This window comes from Uncinocarpus reesii, genomic scaffold (genome assembly GCF_000003515.1).
Source record: "Uncinocarpus reesii 1704 scaffold_4 genomic scaffold, whole genome shotgun sequence".
NCBI lineage: Eukaryota > Fungi > Ascomycota > Eurotiomycetes > Onygenales > Onygenaceae > Uncinocarpus > Uncinocarpus reesii.
In genome coordinates this window covers 1,558,491-1,578,369 of record NW_003052497.1, presented here as the reverse complement: position 1 = coordinate 1,578,369, position 19,879 = coordinate 1,558,491, and the positions used below count along the sequence as shown (strand labels likewise).

Here is a 19,879-nt window from a genome sequence, read left to right as displayed (position 1 = left end):
AGCAATCCCACTGACCGAAGATTTGCGCGCGATAGTTGAGAAGCACTCGAATGAACTGGTTGATATAACTACGCCAAGAACTGGGTGTGACGAAATCTACGGAGTAGTCGTTGCGATATTTAATATCTAAATCAAAATATTCGTAATCGACCAGGTTCTGAAAACTGTCAGGGGCCATGAGGAAAACGATCGCCATAAGAACGAGGCCAAATGATTACAACAGCCACATTATTGCTAATGAAAAGAGAACTCTATCTGCATATAGATAAATAAGTAGCATAACGCTTAGAAACCAGCCAAAAGGATACTCCCAGGTTTACAATTCCTGTAAACTCAAACAGCTGCACGTTCCGCATCAAGGCCAAGGTGTTGATTTTTGCTTCTCCGTGCACGTAGACGAGCCTTCTCCTCGAGTATTGCTTGAGCCTGTCTCGCCTTCTCGGCTTTCGATAAAGGAGTGCTAATGTACTTATTCTCCTCAACAGTTCTCTATTGTTCAAACCGCAGGTCAGCGTTTTTTTTAGCCTCATCAATACCGGGAATGGAGAACCCACAGTAATTACAGCCCACATAAAGGGTTTATCAATAACCTCACTGCTAACAATTCCATCGTCATGAGTGTTCTCCCGTTTAGCCCTCTCCACAGCCTCTTTTGCTTTGTCGGACTTTATCCATACGTTCCCAAGAAAGATAACCGCCACAAGGCCGATCGCCATTATCGGTGCAATAGAAATAAATGCCCACATCACCGCGTCTTTGGCTGTGTTGCGCACCAGTTCTTGTACTGCCCCCGGCAGCTCATTAATCGAGTCTAGGCTTTGCCCCGAATTTGAGCCAATGTGTTGATTTGGGCCTGCGTTCGTGGCGCGAAAGACAGGTGCCATTTTATTATTGAAAACACTGCCCATGATTGCCAGGGCCAGAGTTCCGCCAAAGGGTATGGAGAATCGCATAACGGACATTGCGGGTGCGATCATGTCAGGCCAGACCCCGGCAGCGTGTAGGGAACCGGGCATGAAGCGCATTCCTGTTCCGGCGCCCGCCACAGCCATCATTCCATTCACAAGGGCAACATTGCGGGTTGTAACAGCCCAAGTAATAAGAGAGATGCCAATGGTTTCAATCAGTGTTCCTAAACTGAGAGGATAGAAGGTCTGTGCTGGCCAAACATTGCAGTTGAACATGGCAACGTAAACGCCGACTAGAAGAACAAACGAAGTAAGCTTCAAGGGAAATAGTAGTTGAAAGGGCGAATCTGTTTACCTCCTATCCCAGGGATGTAATAAAGGAGCTGGAGTCCGGATTTTCCGGCGGAATAGGCTTCGACAAGTGTGAAATAGATGCCAACAAAGTAGAAGGCGGAATACATAGCTACAGATGTTAGTTGGCAAGAATAAATGAGACATACGGCTTTTCACCAACCTGCACCGGTGGCAAATTCAACAATCGCCAGGACAATCATATCTCGCTTATGGAACAGCTCAGAAGGCACCATCGCTGTCTGCATTGGAAAGCTCCGAGCCAAAAGCCTTCCGGGGCCAAGGAGATATTCATAGGCGAAGAACAAGATAAAAAGAATTGAGCCAATGATAAGTGGAGCTAGAACAGCTGGAGAGGTCCAGGGGTAAGTTGCTCCTCCCCAGGATGTGCCGATGATTATGAGGCCTACGCCGCATACGAATAGGAATGTACCGCCGAGGTCGACAGTGCTTAGACCTTCGAGGAATAACGATCGACTTGAGCCTTTCTTGAAATATGTGCCGCCAACCAGTTCCTTTCGTAGGAGCACGAAAATTGAAATATGAGCGAGGAAGGCAACCTTGAAGCGGTTAGCTTTAAGCGTAGGCATACCCAAGCATAGTAATGTCTCACTGGTATACTTAACACAAAAACATATCTCCAATTCGCCTGTGAAGAGCTAGTCAGCATGGAGTTTAATAGACGTGGTAAAAGCACCGAACCTGTGTCAAATATCTAATCATAGGTCAGTAAACTCCTCTCTTGAGCCGGAGGAAATGGCACTCACCCTCCGATAATTGGGCCAACACTGTACGAAATCCCGGCCACAAACTGAAAAATCGTACTGTTCTTTGCATTGTCCTCTAAGCTAACCTTATCCGCCAAAATGATCTGGATCAAATTCATGATTCCAGCGGAACTTGTCCCTTGCAAAGCCCGTCCCAAGAGGAGCATTGGCCACGTCTGGGCCGCAGCACATAATACACTCCCAATCAGCATGAGAAACATGGCCAGCTGGAGAACAAAATGCCGCCCAAAAACATCGGCGAGTTGGCCAAAGGCGGGGATAAACGCGGTCGAAGTCAAGGTGAACGACGTGACAATCCAGTTCAATTCATCCAATTTATCTAAGAACGTGGGCAAAATGAGCATTAGAACGCAAAGTTTGCCCAAGTGTCAATCATAGCTGGCAGGTGGTGTGCACGTACTAAAATGCGATGCAATAAACGGCAACGCCGCAGCGACAATGGTCAAATCAACCGACGCAAGGAAATACGGTAGAAGGAGGCCGAATATCAGTTTCCATCTGTAGACCCGCTTATCGTGTTTCTCCTTTTTGCATTCAGAGCATGGACCCTGGTTCTCAACTGTTTGTTCTGTCGTGGGCTTGACTGGTTGTGGAAGCGATCCCTCGACCAAGGCGTCATCATACCTTTTCTCCTCATTTGATAGCCTCGAGGCCTGGAGAGACAATTGATGGCGGCATGGCTGTTTTCTGGCCGGCTCTGAAGCCTTTGGTTGTTTTATCTTCTTGTATAAATAGGTAAACATCCGGAACGGCGGGTTATCAATCTGCACACACAAGAAAAGCTGCTCAAATATAGATATTTGTCGACCCAATGGATTAGAAAAGAGAAGATAATAACACTTTCTTGACCATCAAAAAGTCCGAATTTGTCGACTCCCATCTCGCGACAAGGGCTAACTAGTTATTTAATAGCAATCATCGATGCCATTACACACTAGTTAGTTGTTCCGGTTGACTCTTTTGGTAAACCTTGCGAATACGAGCATGGTGGTATCGCCTTGGAACCACGATAAAAAAGGAGCAGTGGCTATGAAACCGCCCAGGCCCTTTCGACATCAAAGTCCCCATATCCACGTATGCAAGATGGCCAATGAGGATACGAGGCAGCGCGATTAGCTAGCCGCTTAAGGGCGATTTGGATCAGCCCTGCGAGAGCACTCGAGGGCATTGTGGAGGTTGTGAATCTCCACAAAGCAAAGCATTGTATGGAGTACTATTTGTTGAACTATCTGAGTTGGATCCGATCTGCGTCGATGGGGAAGGATTTTGGTAAGTCGCTCACAACACGATCGCCTAGAGTCCTAGACAATGGCTTACGGAGCCATCCAGAGCGAGTGAGTATGTCAAGGAGTCAAGGGCAACAGCGCATCGCCCCGTCAGAAACCCACCCGTCCAAAACCCATCAGCAGCCCGTCGAATCTGCCTTGCCGCTCATCATCTGCCTGCCGTCTCCCCTGTGTTTGCGCATCTCGTCCACTCACGACGTTCGCGAGTACGCAGAATTACCGCTTCCGGCTTAGTTCGCCAGACGACCGTGCAGTTTGGGTTTAGCGCCGCACCGGTGGTCAAAGCCGCAAGCCTAACCGCTTTCGGAATGGCTGTGCCGTGTGGCTGATGCTTAGCTAGTTGATGCGGCTGATGAGGGGGTTCACATTACATTCAAGTAGGATGTGTATTTATCTAGTCAATTTGTCATATTCTCATTTTGAATGCAGATTTAGTATGCACTGTTCTCAACTTCCCAACCAGTAACCCAAGTACCAACTAACTGCATGCCTTATTCCCCGCGCGAAACGCCAATACCTTCCACCCCAAATCAGTCATCAAAGCCATCCCATTCCCCAATTTCAATATCCTCTGTTTCATGGGTGTCTGTGCTCTTCAGATGAAAGACCTTGGTGCCGTATCTTCCCTCCTCCATTTGCCTCCACAGCTTATACTGAAGCTTTAATTGCTCAATGGCCGCAGCGCGCCATTGGACAATGAATTGCCACGCGGCACCTCGATCCTCTCCAAGCAGGAGATCAATATCGGCTTGGACTTCGGGGTCAGTGTGCTGTTGTGGCAAGAGAACGGCTTCAGCCCTGGGACTAATACCCCGCATTGACATTGCTACTATATCGAAGTTTGAGACGCTCATTGCTCCATCTGCGAATAAATGTATTCTCACTGGCTGTTTTTCAGCTCGCAAAAACTGCAACTGCGTTACAGTTGTCAGTTGGCCGACATAGAGTGTTCCATGCATGTCAGTTAGGGGAAGCAGTGATGGCTGAAACACCAAACTTTTGGGCTCTGTGACCAGATTTCCCGCAAAGAAACGTACCAAGGTGGAATCCAAGGAAACCACACATTGGTCCTTCAGATGGGACACATGAGGGGCTGCCTGTATGGGGTATTGGTGACCCTCCTTGGGCCAGCAAAGATCCAGCTGCAGCAACAGTAGGTGTCCCTCATTGCTTGGAAAAGGGAAGCCACATCGCGGGCTCCGCTCTGATTCTTCTATGAGTAAATTTGGGTATCTTCTCCAATTCATCTCGTGGATCGACGGCCTGCCTCGGAACGAAGCGAACAAAAGATACAGAGAATTGGGCCAAATACAGGAAGCACAGGCCCCCTTACCGATTTCGAGACCCGACGGACTCACGGCGGTAACGCATTGGAGGAATGGCCCATGCCCTTTGGCACACGACGAACAAGGCTAGCGTTTGACTGAACCACAACTATAAACAATAACAGCGTTCATTTGCGAACCTTGCGCGACAGGCTTCATATCAAGCAAACCTGGTGTTAGATCAAAGTACCCAAGGTGAAATTCACTCGGAACCACTAGAATCCCTATCATTATCACCATCAGATGAGATGTATGCTTTGAGGTGGGGATTGGTGTGCTTATTTGGACAACAGGGGGTGTGCCTTTTGGAATGGAATTCACAGGACAGAAGTGATGTCAATCACTCACTCATGGGCCCAGAACATTTGCTTTTTGGGCCTTGCTGGAGAGTCTTGATAGAAGTATCAGAAGAGTCTTCACAATCTTCTTTTTGCTTGGGTTGCAATGTGTTGTGGTGGTCAATATCTCTTCTATGAAAGAGCTAAATCAATAATCTTAATAAAATGCATTATGACATAATTTTAGTTCTAGCACTCACCATTTTTCTCATCTTTGTGATAGCTTTCTCTGGTGTAAAGTTTTTTGAAAGGACTTGGCCCCTTGGGCATATCCAGTCAATTCTCCAACCCATTGGAGACCATAGACTAGCTGGGAGCCATACAGGTTGTGACTATCCTCAAGGCAAACCAAACTGTTTGTGTCCGTCTGTTGGCGTTGTGATTTGAAAGTTTCATGACCAGCAGGGGATTCCGCCGCTTCACAGGCTTGTTTGCCAGACTTGTTCTCCGGATTTGATCTGTCCCCTCTCTGTAGCTCAGGGTCTCCGTGCTGTCTTAGGACTTGCTTTCCCGGGCACAAAACTCGGCAATAGAGCTCGACCTTAATTATCTGACCATTTTATTTCACAGTCTATAATGCGGTCTTTGCTCATCACCACCATAGTAATCCCCACACTATTTGTGCTTGGAGCGTTTGTATACCACTCCAGGCCTTGCCATCGCTGCTTATAGCGCCCGTGGAGACTGTTAGTTATGTGAGATTCGCACAAAACTGCTAAGTCCACTTTGTACTCAGTAAGCACCTTAAAACCCTCGACATCTTTTTGGCTCACCCAGGTCACTGGACTTAAAAATGCGCTTGAGAAGTCATTCCTGGGAAACACTGTATGTTTTTCGGTTCCCCTGCTGCCGACAGTATATTCCGGTGAGAATACGGCAGACAGGTTGACGTTCCCTGGGGCAAGATTCTTTTAATAAAGGATGAAGATTAAATAATCATTCCCCATATGATGGGCCCAAACTACTCGAAAGTAAATCGGCCTTAATGGTTTGTTGGAAGGTGCACAAAACCGCAACCTAAGGAAAGTTGGGAAATCCTAGTATAGACAGATGCAACGGCGGCCTCGGCGGCACGAAGACACTCGATGTCGTCCTTGACGTCTTCAAGGGAAGAAACGAACGCTTGGAGGCCCGGGTAGGGCTTAAGGGAGATGTGTTCGGAAATCTCGGTGGGACGAGACGATTTCGCCTTCCAGTACCGTCTACCGTATAGTATCGTGTGTTTCTTTTCTATCGTAGTCCCTATCGGGCATAGTCCTCTCACGGACAGAATTTGATTATACAGATATGGTCAGGCTTTGTAGTTAGTCAGAAGGCACTGGCAGCGTTGACAACAAACTTGATTGCAGTATAGCACAAGGGACACCGGCGATACTGAGCGCGTTCTTGTAGAGTGCGGTTGCGATCGACTTCTCCATCACCACGCCACTGGTCAATATACTCTAATAGATATTAGCAGAGTAATCTCACTCTAATTTTGTAGAATTAGGATAGAACAAGAAGAAATGATTTCTTTTTGATTCTGAACTGATACTTTGTTAGTTCTGAGCTTTCAATCAGAAAAGAATTAAACTTACATGACAGTGATGTCAGGTTGTCAGCAGTTGGAATATTTAGAATAATAGCAGATATGATAGGTGGCCCAGAAGAATGTTTTTTTCGAAGGCGGAGTTTTGAATCAGACCCTATGTCGGTGGAGCGATAATAAAAACGAGGCATTCTGATTCTAAAAGCGAATCCACTTAGTAGTCACAAAAGAACCACCAGATATTTTTTGTTTATGAGTCTATAAAAAACCAGCGCTCTCTCATTTGACATGGAATAATACCTAATCAAATCATACACTTAAGGTTTAATGGAATTTCTTGTTCCTTTAGCAATGATCTATATTTTCATGAGCAAGCAATATCAATTTGGGGATTGGATCAACTTACATCAAAAACTCGATTAAACGTTGGTGAGTCGAGAATGGAGATGAGTATGAGGGAAATCTGACAGGAAAGCGAAGGCTTTCAAAGCTGACTCGAGAGATGTTAAATGAGTTTGTAAGAATTATATGTATATTGTCACTTAGTTTGGAATCGTGCTGCGTGATTTCGCCGAAATCACCTTTTAAAAGTTCATATTAGCAGCTAGGTGGTAAGTATCAAGCCTCCCAAAGTGGTGGCGTCGATCCATAGTAGAAGTGAAGAGTAGGGAAATTGAGAATGGCCCGAAGGAAAAAAATAAGAATCGACGGCCAGTGAGATGTGTACTCGTTCCGGGATGGACTGGCATTCGAAGATAGCGGGATCCAGGCCGCTTTTCTCCATAGCTTGCAAATTTATAAACGCATACTAAAGAGTAGGATTGGCATATGTTTGCTGCGCTTCGCATGCAATGAAAGCAAGATTGGATTTGAAGTTTTAAAGGTGCGTGATAAAGAAACCCCGAGGCAGCGAGCTGTTGAGATGTTGAAATTTATAGTTGCAATTTGAAAATTCATGAACTCACCGTAAAAGTTGCTGGTAAGTAGGAAAAGCAGCTATTGAATAATAGTGCTGAATTCGAAGTGAAGTTGGAAGTGAATTCAAAGCTCCAAAGATTAATCTGCAGAAAACTGTCATAGTAAAACAGTGAAGCTGTTTCATTAGCGAAAGGTAATCATTTAATTGAAAAGAAATTCACTTACAATAGTAACTCGTTAACCGAAGAGTCCTTATCTCAAAATACCACCCACACCCGCCCACCCCAGCACAAATCCACTCAGTGCCTCCCCAAACACACCACCACCAAGCCAGACGTCCCTCCACGCTCCTCTTCTCCTTAATCCTTTCCCCTTCCCTCCACCAACTATCTCTCCGTTCCCGGGGAAATACGCGCCAACGCCCAACCCTCCGGTCTTATCACCATTATCGAATCCAATCAGTAGCGCATGGAAGAGCAACGAGACGAAGAGGGTGCCGAGAAGATAGAATATGAATCCACCGGACGAGCGGAGGCCGAGAATACCGGCGGCCAAACCAAGTAAGAAGGAAGAGAGGGAGTGAATATTTGAGAGGGTCTGTTGCTCAGTGTTAGCCGGTCATGGCGCTTTGGGAAAGCACAGCAAGTAAGTACATACGCGAGTGTTATGTGTGACAGAATCTGGAACGAGAGGATTTATCAAGAGGGAGAGCTCCTGGTTTGTTGGTGGCATGGTGACCTGGGTATAAATATTCGTTGTACGGTTCGGGGTAGTGGGCTAAACGCCGGTCCAATTGTCGTAAATGCGGTTAAATAAGAGTAAGGACGATACTGAAAATCCAGAACAGGTGTCTGTTATGTAGAACCCCTTGGTTCTTTGGGAGCTGCGTCGTTCTACAGGGTGTCGAGATATTGAGTGGAGGTCAACCTGACCTCAACTCTTTGAGCTTGACTAGACTTGGCATCACAATCTTGGCACATTTGATGCGCCTCGATGCTTCCGGCTCAATGAACGGACTGAGAAGCATGGGAACGGGTACGACGGATGGTTATCGCTAATGCAGGAAGATTTTTGATTCATCATTATTGAATACACACTAAATGCAACATTCGAAAGAACAGAATCGAAAAATAAAATCGGAATTACAATCAGCAAGCACCGCGGCTCAACTGCAACAGCCATCCTTCATTTTAGGCACAATTTGGCCCTGTGAAATCCGTGAATTTGCAGATAAATTTCGTTTTTCCAACTCTGGCGAGGTCTTTTTGTCCCCGAGTGGTTAAATAATATGCCAGAAAAAAAAGTTCAAACCACGTCCCAAGAGGCGGCGAGCACCAGCCAATTCAAGTCCAATTAACCCTTTCATTTTAGGTTTGGACTCATAGATGGCCTTCTGAAAGGTGATTCTGTCACTATTGCTCGAAACTGAAACAAATTTCGTCCGGGGCGAGGAATGCAATGGTTTCGATCAACCTGGACTGTTTAAAGTAGCCCGTCTAGCTTTCCCGCGGATCTTGCTTCCTTCACTTGCTCGAAGACCTACAAAATCATTAGCTTACATCACTAATAGAAGTCGTACTACTCACCTTCAACATCTTATTTCTTGCGCCTAGTGCATTCACTCCACGGGCCTCCAGGCTCTTGTCATCAAGCTCAATCAATTCAGACCACTTTAGGTCCTTGAGGTTATCAGTGTATTTATGTAGACGCAAAGACCGAAGCCAAGACGGAATATCTTGAAGTAATTTAGTGTCAGTGGGGTCTTCCGGTGGTTTAGAACTGCCCCGTCGGCCTCGCGGGGAACGGCCTCGGTTGATTTCTGAATGGTCAGAAAGGTATCCTTCGTGACTACCAGAGCCAGTCAGGCCCATACCAAGTCCACCGAAACCATTGCCTAAGAGGGAGTTTGCATCGTATGCGGCCAAGAACCCATTATTTTGTGGCGAAGTGAAATTCATATGTCCCATTGAGCCTCCTTGCATTGCTAGACCAGGAGAATTCGGTCTGGAATGGCGGCCGGTCATTGCTGCCGCCTGCTGAGCCTGTAACGCCGCGATTTGTTGTGCGTTGAGAATTTGGCCTGCATCATTGACCATGATTACGTTGGTTCCAGGAATATTGGGATTTGGCAGTCCAGGTGAAAGCGGTCCTTGCCCCAGATTCTTTTGACCTTCATTGGACCTAGCGCGACGGTATTTACGAGCATCGTCCAGTGCAATCCTGTTGTTCACGGTGGACAAAGCAGCAAGTTTCATAGCCGTGGCGTTGGCAACCATGTCCGCCTGTGATTGGGAGTTTTGTTGGTTGAAAGACGGAACAAGGGGGGTGTTGCTCATCGACGCCCAGCTAGCATTGCCCAGATTGTATGGGGAGAGAAGAGGCGGCTCTTGAGTGATTTCGGGCGCCGTAATGGTGGTATTTTGGATATTGGATGAAGCTCCAGTGTTCATAGGGAGTGGCGAGCGCAACGAAGGAAGAGGTTGGGAAAACTGGCCCATTGGTTGCTGCTGCCCGCTCGATGACTTGGGACGTGCGATCGGTGCTTGTGGTTCAGGTGCACGTTGAGCCCATGGCGAGGCTGGTTGTTGCGTTAAGGAATCCTTGCAATCGGGAGCAGAAATAGTCGGTGTCACCAGAGACGTCCGCTCCCCAAAGACTGCACTATTGCGGTTCGACCCAGGAAGATTGCCAGTCTGCTGCGTGAATTCAGCTTTCTTTTTAGCAATAGCAGCGGCAGCGTCCGGGAACATAGCATTGATGGTAGATGAATCAAGGCCTGAGTTACGCTTGTTTCCAGGGGATGGCGGTGGGCGTCCTAGAGAGTTCCGAGACTGTTCGACGTTCAACTTCGCCATTGCATCGCTCAAGCGGTTGGACATGGGATCTAAAGTAAGTGTTAAGATGCAAAATACCACCAGCGCTCGATTCACTTGGGCGGTACGTACCCTTTTCGCCGAAATTAGCCGGCGATAGCACACTTGACATGGGATGGCTCTGCGACATCTGCTGTAGAACCTGGATGAAAAATCGTATTTGTACTTGAGTTGTTTGTTGCAAAAGAGCGTAAAGGGCGGCAGTTCTTTCAGCTTCGCTTAGAACACGGAACCACTGCTCGATCGCGCTCAACTCGTCTTTGAAATCCTGATCCAGAGTAGCTGCAGCCATCTCCTCGAGCGTTGTTTCGTACTGATCGATATCCGCAATCCATTGCTGTGCAGCCCTGTCTAAAGCATCCTCGGCATTGTTTTGCCCGTGGGATTGTTGGTTAAAATAGACTTCGGACGAAGGACGGATATTCCGTGCGGCGAGAGGGGACGAAAACCCCGACATATCGGCAGAGGCTCGGAGTTGGTGAGAGCCGCCGAGGGTTCGGGAGGTCGGAGGGCGAAGGGTCGATTTTGAAGCCTCAGGAGTACTGTTTCTGTTACCGATAATGTGGCTCGCCATTTTAACAATAACGTCCGTCGAAAACGAGGTATCAAGAATAAATGATTGGTGGGTGCAACGGCGTGATTAGAATGCAAAGCTCCTGCAGCACCGCTGAGTTTGTGTAATTAAGAGCCGTTCGGGGCGGAGTGGTGAGTCTCCGCTGCTACCACAAAACAGGAGACCGGGATACGGCGTCCAATGCCTATCAGGACTTGAACAAACAGGCTGTTGTTGGACAAAAAGTGATTAGAGAGCGGCCAGTCCAGTGGCTGTAAGTAATCAATAGGATCTGAAGACGGATTAATCACAGAATACAAGTAGAGAGTCGCCTGCAATAGGGCTGAAAAATGATTAGATTCTGTCCTCGATTCCAAGGCAACGATTGGAGAGCGCTGCCGTGTGTCAAACACAGCAAGGCGAGAGCACGACCAGGGCAGGGATATGGATCCTGATGAGGGGCGAAGGGGAAAGGTGAGAAAGGGAATGGACGGCTGGGAGACAGAAACGGATGGGAGGGGGAGAAGGGAGAGAGAAGAGGACGAAAGAGTCGGAAGGCGAGTTGTGTTGGTCACGAAGCAGGACTTGATATTTTCCGCGTTGGAGCGTTGAGGTGGAGGAGTTCCAGCCCAATGCTGACTCAGCGCTACTCCCGTGATCGGAGCCCATGTGCACGGCGGCTATTAATAGATTTCAATAGTCGAACGAACAAGTGGAGATGAAGCTGCAATCGGGAGAATCAGCATGCTCGAGGCGCGGAAGAGCTCTTGGGGGATCCTGCAGACTTGTCCTGCAAGGGAAAGAGACCGTCCCTCGAGACTTGTCGAAAGCCTCATGTGTAAATGAAATTGATGCCTTTGTCCTCTTGAGGTATGAAGTACAGGGGTTGCCTGCATGTTGCATTTGGTATCCAGACTACGGAGAATGAAAGCTTGTTCCAGACTGCGGCGCATTGCTGCAGCTGCCACGGAGAGGTTCCTTGGGAGCAGTCTTTGATAACTCTGCAAGCGCCAAGGGGAATATGCAGTCTCTCACATTTGACGAATCAAAGAGCAAATCTCATCTGCATGTGATAAACTAGCTAGTTACGCAGGCTGTTCCTCCAGATCCATTGATACCATCTGCGCTCTGGCAAAGAGCCTTCAGCACTGCCTCCAACCACGCGTGCTCCCTCATTGTTCTCCTTTTTGCCGTTTTGCAAGAAAACCGTGGAAATGCCAAGGAAGCTGACTAAGCACAGTCCAGCAGTCGCCAGTTGGAATCCGGATGAGGAAATGGAACTCTGGCTCAACCTACAGCACTCCATCCGCTGAGATGAACAGCTTGGTTGGCGGCTGGGATGCTACCAATCCGGAGAGCTATCACTCTTCTAGGAACATTGACATTAACCTGACCAGGCTGCCTTTGTTGATATTTCGCCTTTAGCTTGGAAAGACCTTGAGAAGTAGCTTGCTCGCCAGTGGATGAGATATGGACGCTGATTTCGCCTCTGATCAATCAGACAGCGAGGAGTCAAGCGGCAACGATGATTACGACGAGTTTGGGCGCCTCAAGCCCACGCGACGGTTTAACTCCAATGATGTAGACTCCGATGATACTAATTTCCAGCCCTCACCAGAAGAATCATCGTAAGGATTCGAAACCAGATTTTTATCAGTGACATAGGCTGATCGACCATTACAGCGACTCTGAGCCATACGAAGCAACCGAGTTCATTGACGATGAAGCTGTTCTCTCATCCATCAATAGGATGGACAGACGGCATCGTCGCCGGTATGATTCGGACGGTTTTGGCATTCGAGGTGCTAGAGGCGTCAAGCGCGGTCCAAGGAAACCATTGGAGCCAAGTGCAGAATTCAAGGAACTGCACTCCGCTGCGACTTCAGCCTTTATCGACTCCGACTATGACCGCGCCATTATCCTCGTCAAGCAGGCTATTCAGATCAACCCTGAAATGTTCGCAGCGCATTCTTTACTTTCTGAAATCTTTTTAGCCCAGGGTCAAAAGGATAAAGCAATGGCAGCACTGTTTAGTGGCGCCCATACCAGACCCAAAGACCAAACGGTATGGTTGAAAGTTGCAAAAATGATATCGGACCATGCCGGAGATGACAAGTCGGCAGCACTCCAAGACGTGGTATACTGCTATAGCCGCGTCATTGATATCGACCCAAAAAGATATGACATCCGTTTCGACAGGGCTGCGATATATCGCGAGCTTGGTCACAGTGGCAAGGCAGTACTGGAATACGAAAGGCTTCTGAGGGAGCTTCCTCATAATACAATAGCCTTGCGCCAGCTTGCTGAACTGTATATAGATCTCAACGACGTCGAGAAAGCCAAGGCCCGTTATGATGAAGCCATCGCGTACTATTCCTCCCTGGATACTTTAGAGGAAGCCGTAGACTTTGATTGGTCAGACGTCAACATTTACGTCGAACTACTTGGATACCAGAATAAACACTGGGAAGGGGTGCGCGCCCTTAGGGCTCTATCTCGCTGGTTGCTTGGCCGAAAAAATGATATCGAATGGGATGAAGTATGGGATGACGACCGGGAATGGGATGCTGAGGATTTTCCTCGCCGCATTGCTGCGCCATGGTTCTCTCAGTCCAAATACCCTGTCGAGTCGTACGGTATCGGACTCCCCATCGATCTTCGTGTTAAGTTAGGTATATACCGATTGAAAATGGGTGTCGAATTCAAGGACGAAGCAATGGTATGCTGGCTCTCCGGTGTTGCAAAGTGCACAAAACTAACAAGTTTCAGTCTCATTTTATGTGGCTATCTCCAGAAGAGACAGCACCTGGCGCAAGGCTATACGACTATGGCGACCTTTTTCGAGAAGCTGCTGATGCCTTGAAGGAGGCTAGGCTTTATCTGGAAGCCCTATTATTCTATGCACCCCTTCAATACACACAAGAATATGCCGATACAAACCTTTTCATGGCGATGGCCGACTGTTATTTAGCGTGTCAAAATGATTCTGATGCTGAAGGTTGTCTCCTCACGGTGGTTGAATATGATAAAACCAATATCGAAGCGAGGGTAACTTTGGCCAAGTTTTACGAGAGGCTAGGCATGATGGATCAGGCTCTGAAATATGTGACAGAAGCAGTAGAACTTGGGCGTCAGGAGTCAATACCGATGCGCAAACGGAGAGCAAATTTTGGCGCCCGAATCGAGCAACTCGTGAAAGAGTTCCGTTCCATAGAGTCTAGTGACGGTGCTCCGAGAGACATGGAGCTAGAACTACCAAGGCTCTCCGATCAAATGGAGGCTGCCCCTATATCGTTCACTGGGGCAGCGCAGCTTCCAACCCTGAAAGAATCCAGGCCAGAAGACAGAATTGCGTCAGCACTTCAGACTGCGGAGCATGTACGCTACCTATATTCGAAGTCACTTGAAATGCGGCCTGCTATGAGGGCTGGAGATGAAGAACCAACGGAGGATTGGTTAGATATCGTGGAGGCTTTATTGAGAACATTCCGGTCAAATCGGGTTTTCTTTCCCTTGCAGAAACGAACGATGTTCGCCGGATATTCAAAGGAAGCCTTGCGTAAAGCCGGGTCTGCCCAAAGGGTGGATGTATTAGATGAGGTAGACGAGTTGGCATCGCGTATTCAGGCGGCGATGGGTAAGCATTTGCCATCCCCACCAGACAACAAAGTCTCACTGTTGCTTTAGGCACTGCGGAATTCGATCCGGATTTAATTCCCACGGATTATCATGGAATTCCGTTCAATGACTGGCTTGATCTCTTTTTAGAGTACGCCCTTGTTCTAGCCGGCCAAGGTCACGCGCAAGAAGCATATGATTCCTTGACAGCTGCGGCTGACGCGAACGTTTGGTATCATTCAAAATCAAGCAGCCGCCAGATTTATGTTTGCTGGTTTGGTAAGCAGTTCATGCATACTTTCAATATTTTCGCCCCTAAGTCTAATTTTCTTTCCAGCTTGCGGTATCAGACTCCAGGATGAAGAAATCCTTGCAAACATCGCCAGGTGGTTCATGAAAGAATACCAGTTTGTCACTGATGCGTACCGCCTTTTTGCGACTCTCAGCCGTCTCTGCGGAGACCCTCGAAAATCCCTCTTCCACTCGTCCCCAAGCATGAAATTTATACTCCGTCAAGTCAAAGCTATTGACTACTCACTTGTTGAAGGCCCTTCCGCGGATACCAGCCACCCACGCCCAACTTTTTTCGCCGAACGCCCCAGCCTCACAACGAAAGATGAGGCAGGAAACCCCATACCTGCCGAAGATATGGACGTCGCTTTGCTTGTGCTATACGGCCACATCCTATACGCAGGAAATAGTTTCACGAACGCGTTAAACTATTTCCTCCGCGCTTATGCACTGGACCCGAAGAATCCCGCTGTCCTGCTCTCCGTTGGTCTCAGCTACATCCACCATTCGCTAAAGCGGCAGGCCGATAACCGGCATTATTTGGTTATGCAAGGGCTCTCGTTCATGCAGGAATATCGTCGGGTTAGGGAGGTTAGCAGTGTTCCGCAGGAGAGGCAGGAAGTAGAGTTCAATTCCGCAAGGGTGTGGCATATGTTGGGCTTGGCCCATCTCGCGGTCAAAGACTATGAAAAGTGCCTGGAGTTGGATGCGGAGATCCAGGCTGAGCGACAGAGGAAGAAAGAGATAACTGGAAGTGAGGATGGTGTGGATGTGGAAGACTATACGCACGAGGCGGCGTATGCGTTGCAGTGCCTTTATGCATTTGGTGGGGATATGGTGAGCGCAAAAAGAGTGACGGAGAGATGGTTGGTTATCTGATACACTGGGCTCTTTGGCTTTTGGTGCATTTGCAGGCTATCTACAGCATTGGCGTTGATCAAATCTGTCGGCTTGTCATGATTCGGGAGGGGGTGGTTTTCTAAAGAATCATTCAAAGTTATAGGTGATTAGGTTTTTAAAGGCAGATAAAAGCCAGAAATGGCAAGAATATAAGCGCCAAATAAACAAGCTAAGATATTTTGATGTGGACGCCAAGCTGATGCTCTCACCTTTTGGGTATGCAAACCCACCGAGTAGCTAACCCAAGAAGGACACCAAAAATACCGAAAGGGAGATCCAAGACAAGAAAACCGTCTAGATTCATTCAAAAAAGAGTAAAAGAAAAATCGAATATATATAGCGAGATCCCAGTATTTACCATGCGAGCTTGAGGGGAAAAAAGGCGCATTATCCAACTTTGGTACCGCTTGACTGGCCTTGATATCGACATCTCTCGTCCTCGCTCGGGAAGGTATCATCAGTATCATCAAAAAACACCGCAGATTGCCGTCGAAGTTCTTCCATCACGCTACTCCGTCGTTTCGGAACCGGAGGTCTTCGTAATCCCTTGAAGCTCGAGTCCTGCTTCCGACTATCTGTATCGCTAGGCTGGTTCGCAGAATCAGTCAAGAGATCAACTGTCCGTTGCTGGGCATCTTCCTCATCCGAGAACAGTTGATCGGGGCGTGACCGGGCGGGCACGGCTTTAGGCCCCACGCCACCTGCCCAGTCCGGATCTCTTGCCAGGCCCTCCGCTATAACTTTCTCTATTTTCATTCGGTTTGCGATGAATTTAATTTTGGGAAAGGTGCTCTGTTGGCCTTCGTGCAGCATGCGCGCCAAACGTTGTGGGCTTGGGTCTGACAGAATGTAGTATAAATCCCAGATGACCGATTTTGGCCAAATGGTGACCGTGCCGCTGAATCGCTGGAGCCAGATCTCGCTCCAGTCTTGACCCAAGGGACGGGGAAGGAGTTCAAGGTGGCGTAAGACCTTAAGCCATTTATTGAGGTCCAGCTTGATGTACTGTTCCAAAGCGGAACCCAGGAAACCACCCCGCCAACCTCGTCCTCTTCGGTGGGTGACGGGTCGACCCACTGAGCCCCGAGAGCTAAAGAAGAAAAGGCTAATGTGAGGATTGACCTACATATCTATCAGTATTGCTTCGAAACGGTATATTCTGTTCACATGTATAACTTGCCTGGGAGACGATAGGGAAACTGGCATTGAAATGAACATCCAGAGCTTTCAAAGGAATATCTGTCCGAAGGCTCCCATCCTTCCATTTATGCCCAAATGAGTATGGGCTAAGTGTCCCATCAGGCTTTTTCATCATGAGGACAACTGGATTCAAAATCCCAGGGACCGCCGCGGACGCAAGGACTGCACTCCAGATAACGCAATTTGGTGAGGTGAGGTAATTCGCCAGAATAGTGGGCGAATGCGGATCAGAGGGCACGCATGAAACATTAAGAATGCGGCCGGTCCTTTCGTATGCTTCACGAAAGGTGGTAGAGCCCCGGCAAAACCAACTGCACTGCTCGGCCCACTCCATCACATCAAACCGTGCACCGGTCCGCCACCACCGGGCTAGCCAAGTCGACATCCCATCCTGGCACGCTGTGATTTTATGTGCCAGCTCGGGTACCAAAAGCTTCTTGAGTTCTTCGTCAGTCCTCGTCGCAACTAGGCCTGCGACCAGAGCACCGCCTGATGTCCCTGAAATAATATCGGGGAGCACGCCATTATCAAGCAGAGCTTTAATGACTCCAAAATGGTAATATGCAAAAGTAGCACCCCCTGACAAGCACAGAACCGCGCGACCGAAATTCAAATCCAAATGCCGAAAAAGGCTCCGTTTCCTCTCATCAGACAGCTCCTGGCTCTCAAGAACCAACTTTAGCGAAGCGTGCGCTTCATCTGAAAACGCTTGAACTAAATCTTTAGTCCCATAATAAGTTTGACTGTAGAGTCTGGGATTTTCGATCCCGGCGAAGTTGGTCTTGATACACCCCTCTAAAAGGGAACAAAGCTCTTCCGCGGCCTTACCATCGGTCCCACCTCGTTCAACTTGGTCTCTGAGCTGTTTCATTTGACTCACTACCGTACTAACGGTAGTGCTATTGTAATATGCATATTCGTCGGCTTCTTTCCATTTGTCATTTCCCAGAAATTCATCCAGGGATTTTGCTGCTTTTTTCCACTGCTGATAGTTGCTTGTAGTATGTAGCACCCGTCTCAATTTTTGTCTCTGCCCTCTCCACGCAATATAGTGCTCGTACAGCCAAATGTAAAGTCGGGTTAGAATATAGCCTGCCGCAAAGGACTACTATCCACGACAACACAAAGAAGAGGAATGGCCATTGCAGTAAAGTGTAAACGATGCCTTCTCTCGTCTCATCTTTTGTTCTTCTAGGAGCTTTGGGTACCTTTCCTGGTTTCCGTACTCGCTGATGGATAGGCCTCCAATCATTGAGTGCAACAAGAGACAGGGCTTCGGGAGCGTTGAGTGCTTTTCCAAACTGGCAGAGATCTTCATCGTTGATAAACCGAGTATGAAAGTCCGGGAGTCCATAATCTTCCCCTTCATCATCATCGTCGGCCGCTGAAGTCTTCATTGTCAACTTCCTTCTCGCTGCGTCTGCCGTTATCTTTGCTTGCCGCAGCGACGAAGCTCCAACCTTGAGCCTGAGCTGTCGTCCACCGGGCTCGTAGTTTGTTACGTCATGGTGCCCTCCCACGGTATTTTACATAAGCACAAATGTCATGTGATTGACATCAAGTTTATCAAGTTGGAAGCTTTTGTACTCCGTACGCTTGTTGACTCTATCAAGGCCTACATCGCAGAAGCTCATGAATCGCTGCTATCTCTTCGGGAGGCTGCCAGTCTATTCAAGGAAATACAAGCAAATGAGCTTTTCCTCGATTCCGGAATACGAGAACGGTACGCACGAGCAAGTCCACGTCCTCAGCTTCAACAGGCCACATTGAGCATGCCATTTTGCCGGTTGACAAAAGAATACATTTGCGCGCACAATCAATAAAACAGCCGGGCATGTAAAGGAAGAGAGAAGAGGTTTGCGGCATCCTGAACCAGCGCTGCTAGTTTCTTGCAACCGTTGAGTCAGAGTGGTAATATCGTTGGTTCGGAAATGTTACCAACTGCCGATCTAAATTTAGCTCTCCAGCCACAAGCTTCAGCCACACTGTCAAGTGATTACGTAACCCTGCTCACAAGTTACTTGTCGCTCCTAACTACCTGGAATATCCCTCATCCACACTTCGAAAGTCGATAGGAAGAACGAACTCAGGATGCACACATTTGTCATTTGACCAAATATGTCCGGCTGTGGTTGCGGTGCAAGGATATCTTGAGATCGCGGTTGACCTCCCCCGCTTTCCGTCATAAAGGGACACCCTGGCCCGACAAGACAGCATGCATCCGGGGAAGCTAGACATTTTGCCGAGTTGGTGTGGTCGAAACTGAGCCGTGCTGCAGCCAGCAGTGGCCCCAGGGCAATGTTTCAAAATCTGGAACATTCGCCAGAGTACGGAGTACAGAGTAGACATTACAGTTCCAGAGCAACGAGGAGTGCTTCATGGCTCACCACGCCCGCCTTCACATGCGAGTCTCATGAGCAGAGGGAGCTACTGAGTATGGAGAGTTGCATACATCCCGTCAACGTCCATCACTGGGGCGAACTCAATGATCTGATGACATTTAACGCTACTAATTAGTCCGAGCTGCTGTTCGCGATGGCTCCATACGTTGATTGACGCTAGTTCGTTCATTTGACCAAGGCCTTTTGGCATTTCCGTCGATCGATGCTGTATACTTGGAATTTGTATCGCCAAACTTGAATCTCCTGACGGCAATTTACATATCTAACTACAATCTCAGTTCGCCGCCATGCGATATCAAGATACACGTATCTCGACGGGAGTGCGGGGGGTTTAACTTTGCTATTATAGCAATAAGGTTGATGAGTGCACAGGCCCCGAAGGATCCCTTTTTTAAGTTTTGACAACGGCCTCAAAATTCAGCGATTTTATTTTGGACTTTGCTACGGCTGTGGGAGACTACATAAGAATTGAACAGAACGGGGATTCCGAGAACAAACAGTTTCAATCGCCACCCAAAAGATACCTATTTCATGCTGCATGAAGACAGGTTAAGCGGCAATTTCGAGCATCAGGCGCCAAGACACACTGGGGCTCCTATC

General features: G+C 48.1%; 7 protein-coding genes across 7 annotated transcripts; 1 reads left to right on the top strand and 6 right to left on the bottom strand.

Annotated features, from left to right (window-relative positions):
• Positions 1-333: 333 nt before the first annotated feature.
• UREG_06658 (uncharacterized protein) lies at positions 334-2,790 on the bottom strand (the record flags this gene model as incomplete). Its single annotated transcript, XM_002583645.1, has 6 exons — positions 334-489; positions 564-1,201; positions 1,264-1,371; positions 1,423-1,908; positions 2,085-2,366; positions 2,448-2,790. 6 exons carry the CDS (start codon positions 2,788-2,790, stop codon positions 334-336), a joined length of 2,013 nt encoding a protein of 670 aa, XP_002583691.1.
• A 1,073-nt stretch (positions 2,791-3,863) lies between these two features.
• Positions 3,864-5,289, bottom strand: UREG_06657 (uncharacterized protein; the record flags this gene model as incomplete). The annotated part of the gene is made up of 6 exons (XM_002583644.1): positions 3,864-4,241; positions 4,371-4,503; positions 4,692-4,767; positions 4,799-4,873; positions 5,007-5,139; positions 5,197-5,289. 6 exons carry the CDS (start codon positions 5,287-5,289, stop codon positions 3,864-3,866), a joined length of 888 nt encoding a protein of 295 aa, XP_002583690.1.
• Positions 5,290-5,978: 689 nt separating this feature from the next.
• UREG_06656 (uncharacterized protein) lies at positions 5,979-6,715 on the bottom strand (the record flags this gene model as incomplete). The annotated part of the gene is made up of 2 exons (XM_002583643.1): positions 5,979-6,238; positions 6,574-6,715. 2 exons carry the CDS (start codon positions 6,713-6,715, stop codon positions 5,979-5,981), a joined length of 402 nt encoding a protein of 133 aa, XP_002583689.1.
• Positions 6,716-7,694: 979 nt separating this feature from the next.
• Positions 7,695-8,174, bottom strand: UREG_06655 (uncharacterized protein; the record flags this gene model as incomplete). The annotated part of the gene is made up of 2 exons (XM_002583642.1): positions 7,695-8,039; positions 8,100-8,174. The coding sequence occupies 2 exons, from the start codon at positions 8,172-8,174 to the stop codon at positions 7,695-7,697; spliced, it is 420 nt and encodes a 139-aa protein (XP_002583688.1).
• Positions 8,175-8,924: 750 nt separating this feature from the next.
• Positions 8,925-10,889, bottom strand: UREG_06654 (protein VTS1; the record flags this gene model as incomplete). The annotated part of the gene is made up of 3 exons (XM_002583641.1): positions 8,925-8,981; positions 9,029-10,326; positions 10,388-10,889. The coding sequence occupies 3 exons, from the start codon at positions 10,887-10,889 to the stop codon at positions 8,925-8,927; spliced, it is 1,857 nt and encodes a 618-aa protein (XP_002583687.1).
• Positions 10,890-12,338: 1,449 nt separating this feature from the next.
• UREG_06653 (uncharacterized protein) lies at positions 12,339-15,656 on the top strand (the record flags this gene model as incomplete). Its single annotated transcript, XM_002583640.1, has 5 exons — positions 12,339-12,496; positions 12,552-13,587; positions 13,638-14,505; positions 14,556-14,765; positions 14,824-15,656. 5 exons carry the CDS (start codon positions 12,339-12,341, stop codon positions 15,654-15,656), a joined length of 3,105 nt encoding a protein of 1,034 aa, XP_002583686.1.
• A 408-nt stretch (positions 15,657-16,064) lies between these two features.
• Positions 16,065-18,656, bottom strand: UREG_06652 (uncharacterized protein; the record flags this gene model as incomplete). The annotated part of the gene is given in 6 exon segments (XM_002583639.1): positions 16,065-16,799; positions 16,894-17,597; positions 17,706-17,739; positions 17,758-17,862; positions 18,104-18,349; positions 18,609-18,656. 6 exon segments carry the CDS (start codon positions 18,654-18,656, stop codon positions 16,065-16,067), a joined length of 1,872 nt encoding a protein of 623 aa, XP_002583685.1.
• Between the last annotated feature and the right edge of the window lie 1,223 nt (positions 18,657-19,879).